Here is a 5344-nt window from a genome sequence, read left to right on the forward strand (position 1 = left end):
TTTTTAAATATAATTTAATTCAACAGTTAATATTAAAATAGACAGTATTTAAAATATAAATCACATAAACCAGATATTGCAATTATTATATTTTAAATCTTATGTACATCATTATGTTTGGTCATATATATTTCCAAAAAGCTTTTGCAATACAAATTAATATTATTTTATATTTAAGAATGATCTAACAATTACTATCTTATTGATAAATTCATTTATCAAAATTATATGCGCGATTATATCTAAATAATTTATGTTTACATATTTTCTAATTTTAATGCTTTTTGCTTTTTTTTTCTTCGAAATCGACAAGATTTGAAAATTCCATACTAATAAGTCATAAGTCTTTAATTTTCATTATTGCGCTCGTCCGCATAAGTCCGACTCTCACAGCAAGTTGGCTGTGTACTCTTTAAAAAATCATAACAAATTTTGATTATTCATGATTTGATTATCAGGTAAGTTAGCAATTTTAAGCGCTTTTTTATATTTTATGCAATATATTATATATTTTAATTTTCAAGCTTTTTTTATTATTCTGCTAATTTTTATGAAAATATGTTGCATTAAACAGATTATAATTTTTTTAAAGTTATCTACGTTTCATTAATTTAAAATCTTGCCTTTTACCAATATATATTTTCCAAAAGAATAGATACATATTTCGTTGATATAAAATATATCAATAAAATTCTTTAATTACTGTATATTTATGTAAAATTATGAGGAACAATTTTTTTGCATTCTATCACAATAACAAATTATTGCAATGTTTTCCTTCTTTATTAAACTTTCAATTAAGATTAGGTAATACAACATTATTCGATTTTAATTGAAAGTTCAATAAAGAAAGAAGGAAAACATTGAAATGATTTGTTATTACGATAGAATGCAAAAATAGTTGTTCCTCATAATTTTACATAAATACATACTAATTAGCTTACGTAAGATATTTAATATTTTTTATTAATTATTATAAACGTTTCATTAATATTTGTCAATAGACCATTGAAGTGGAAATGGTTGTACCACCTGACGGAGGATGGGGCTGGGTGATTGTTGCAGCCTCCTTTATGTGCAACTTTTTCGTCGACGGTATCATTTTCAGTTTTGGCGTATTTCTTAACGACATCGCAGATGCGTTCTCTGTTTCGAAAGCGAGTGTTGCATTCGTTAACTCGTTACAGAGCGGATTTTATCTTATGGCGGGTTAGTAATGACACGTACGTAATATTTAATAGTAAATTTATGTATTAACAGTAAAATAATTTATTTGAAATTTATATTTTAAATTTTATATTAAAAAGTTGTATGTGTAGATATATATATATATATATATATTTACAACATATCTTTTTACAAGTTTCTTTGCAAAATAAAAAGGTTTCATGAATTTAGAGAATTTTTGAATAATAATTTTTCATTTTTTATCTATTTAAAACTTCAAGAGAGAAAGAGGTGTGTCTAATAAATTCATTTTAATGAGAGGCAAAGAAAACTTTTACATTATGAATGAGTTGTTTTACAAAAATACATAAAATAATTTTTATTTTATAAGATTAACCATAAAATTAATTCAAAAGCTATAAGAAAAATCGTATAAAAAAATTATTAAAAGTCATTCTACACATACATAACGGCAAGCAAAATTTTTAATGCATTTTCATTCCAGCAGCAATTGAATGTCTATCGCATAACAATATGTCATATCAAAGAAACTGCATTTCATTGGAATATTATATTGCATAAAAATGTAGTAACTAATTTATGTAATTAATAAGTAAGTAAATTCTTGAATCATGTTTACGAAGAATATAAATACAGAATATGTCATATTTTAATCTTTGAATTTTTTCACAAGTCCTATATTTTAAAATTGGAATACTGTATGATCTTTAGAGTTTACATTTCTTTGACATATCATGTCACAATGTTGATGCAACACGTTTTGTACAAGACACTGAAAATGTGATAAGGATAGCTGTATTTCTGTTGAATATACGTAACTGATAAGTTTGTTTGTACAATATAACGATATAATATGCTCGTATGTGGAATCTTCCTGATATATATCGAGTCGATAAAGTTGCATATATATTGTGTGATGTACACTTGTGTTCGCACCAAGTTAGCATCGTAATAAACAACCGTTTGTATGACCAGTCTCAAGGATCTTCGTAGTGCGAAGAAATATAAATATAGGAACATTTCTATTTGACGTTCAATTTATCGTCAAACTCGTTCAACAACATTTCATGCGTTTAAATTCGCGATCTCATATTCACGTTGGTGACATCGATAATTAACAATTACATTTCGTAAACATGCTAAACATAAATATTTATATAATATATAATTATATTATATGCGTAGTATGTAATCATTCGAAAGTAAGATTTGAAGGGAAATACAAGACAATAATATATATGTCACTTTGGGAAAATTATATAGCACGAACCCTTCATGTACAGAACATCTATAATCAGCGATATAAACACGTAGCAAAATTGGATTATATCTGGGATAAAGAGACGTAAGCTACAATTTATCCTTGATGTTGTGAAAACTATACATTCCGTTCTGAACAAATTAGAAATTATTTATGCACAGTAGTTTATGTTTGCATTTTATGCATGTAATTCTTTTTATTATTATGTAATACAAAAATTAGCTAATGATAGATTAGAATTGAAATCATGCGTAAAATTAATCAAAATAAAATAGATATAAATAAAAATAGAAATCAAGGTATAGAAAAATCTCCATAAGCATTTTGAATTTATAACACGCTTTTTATTTATACGCTTTTTATTTATAATTTAAAAAATTTATTTAAATAACATCTCGAATTTATATTTTCAATTATGTCATAAAACGTGCATTGTTTTAAATATACATTTCTAAATTCGACATAATTTTATATTACATAACATCGTTACCATATTAATGTTATACCCATTAAAATTAAAAGAATTAGTACACAAACATATGTGTGTATATTGTTGTGCAACTTGTTTGCCATTATAATAATGACATTTGCGCTAAGTTACGTACAATCAATATACGTAATAATTAATATATTTTCTTAATATATTTATTAATATATTTTCGAATAAAGGAAAAAAAACTGGGATCATACACATATCGATAAAAAGCGTATAAAGAATGATCCACAAAAATTTGCATGTTTTCATTCAATCAGATATTTAGTTAAAATTAATAAAAGTTAAAATTCGCAAATTATCAGTAAAGCGACGACTTTGCGAATTAAATTATTGCTTTTCTCAGGTCCCTTTGTATCCGCCCTCGCCAATCGATATGGCTTTAGACTGGTGGCGATATTAGGAAGTGTGATAAGCTGCGCCGCTTTCGTCCTCGCGTACTTCAGCACTTCTATCGAATTCCTTTACATTTCTTATGGTGCCATCGGTAAGTTCTTTACTCTGTTTCGGATATGTCTTGTCGAAGTACTTGGCGTCTCCGCTGAGAAATTGTTTTTGTCAATTTCTCTTACATACGCGATATTCCTAACTGTTTTATCCAATTCTGCGGAAAATCTTACCGAGGATCTGTATTCCGGTTTTGTAACTCTTAACGGTAGTGTCGTTATCATTATATGTACAATTTTTTTTTATTATATATGATATTTACTCAATAATCGTCACTAACATTAAGAATATAAAAAGGGATATTGAGCTGCATTTATTATCGATATTTAAATATCAACATTAACTTAAAATTATTAAAAATGTCATTTAATCATTTTAAGAATTATAAAAAGAATGCTAAATTCAAATAGATTTTAAAATAATTTAAAGTTAATGCTATATATTAAAGTAATAATACTATATATTAAAGATATATATTAGGATCTGCATTATAAACAAACACTTTAAATTCTTTGGAATAGATTCCCACTCTAAAGAGTAAAAATTGAGGCAATCATAAAAAAGAATGGCTCAATTTTTAATCTTTAAGAATAAAATTTCACTTTTCAGAATGAGCGTTTTAAAAGTTTTAGAGAGAAAATTGAATATCTAAGATTTCCTAATAAAGATTGATTCATACATTTTTTAACAAATCAATATTAGATTTATAAAAATTTTTTTTTTTTAAGATAAAAACTTTTTTTCTTAGGTGGCATTGGGGCAGGTCTAATATACGTGCCGGCCGTGATAACTACCGGTTTTTATTTTGAAAAATGGCGAGCCTTAGCCACAGGTATCGCAGTATGTGGTTCCGGTATCGGTGCATTTTTGCTCGCACCGCTTTCGAATATACTCTTGAAAACTTTTGGTTGGAGAGGAGCTTTTTTGTGTCAAGCAGGTGAATATTGATTTATTTAAAAAAAGGAAAGCATGTATTTAAAAAAAAACTGTTAAATTGAAAACTGAAAACAATATAATTTTAGTCAAAATTTAATTTTTTTGCTATAGAAGTAAATAATAAACATTTTAATTAAAATTTTAATTAAAATTACAAATATGTATTGCCATTCATATAATATCGATACAAAAAATTTGAATTCATTAAAATTATGTGAACAGCAATTCTTGCAATTTTAATTAAAAATTTAATTAATATATATTTCTATGTGAAATATTGTTTTTATAAAAATATTATGATATAAATTATTCAATTATAAATGATTTAGTTTTTTTCCTGCAAAAAAATTGAATAAATTCATTGAGTCTATCATAAAAATAAAAACACCCTATTATATATATTACGCAATTGGCACAATAAAAAAAAAGTAATAAAAAATTGTTTACTTTTTTCCTCCAATTTTTCTTAACTAAACTTTTAATTAAATTTGCTGATTCTATGATTTTATTAATGTTCCTCATTAAAAAAAAATGATAGTAACGTAATTGCTCTTTTCCTTAATATCATAGTACGTCACGTATATTTACTTAGATAATATATAATTTGCATGAATAACATAAACGGTTCAGCTACATATATATTCAGATATACATCGCTTATGCCAAGAACAGTCAGATCGTGTAAGATAAAATTAACGTCTAGTAAAATTATACGAAATGCTTATTACTTCCCTATAATTTTATTTCGCGATTTATAAACTGACGTTTGCGTATAATCAACTGTCAAATATGTTTATATTAAAATTCTTTCGGAAGTCTAATATTAAATGTGTAGAAAACAATCAATTATAGTACTTATGGTAACAATCTGTTTCGCATATTATGTGTCATAAATAAATATGTTATTAAAGAAACTTATATATTTAATAGATTAATGTGATATATCTATATGTAAATGTGTACATATATAAGTATATATAAATGTGTATATTTATAAGTATATATAAGTATATATATAT

General features: G+C 25.1%; 1 protein-coding gene across 6 annotated transcripts in view; it reads left to right on the forward strand.

Annotated features, from left to right (window-relative positions):
* The window catches only part of LOC108686909 (monocarboxylate transporter 12), a 22989-nt gene that overhangs the window by 13508 nt on the left and 4137 nt on the right, over nucleotides 1–5344 (forward strand). For 4 of the 6 annotated variants that reach the window (XM_018192417.1, XM_018192422.1, XM_018192419.1 and 1 more), the window contains exons 3-5: nucleotides 1005–1209; nucleotides 3289–3429; nucleotides 4138–4326. In XM_018192417.1, the coding sequence (XP_018047906.1) occupies nucleotides 1005–1209; nucleotides 3289–3429; nucleotides 4138–4326 (535 nt within the window). Of the gene's footprint in view, nucleotides 1–1004; nucleotides 1224–3288; nucleotides 3430–4137; nucleotides 4327–5344 lie in introns of those variants that run through there. The other 2 variants (XM_018192423.1, XM_018192421.1) reach the window with 2 other exon arrangements.

The sequence above is a fragment of the Atta colombica genome, unplaced genomic scaffold (assembly GCF_001594045.1).
Source record: "Atta colombica isolate Treedump-2 unplaced genomic scaffold, Acol1.0 scaffold198, whole genome shotgun sequence".
Classification (NCBI taxonomy): domain Eukaryota; kingdom Metazoa; phylum Arthropoda; class Insecta; order Hymenoptera; family Formicidae; genus Atta; species Atta colombica.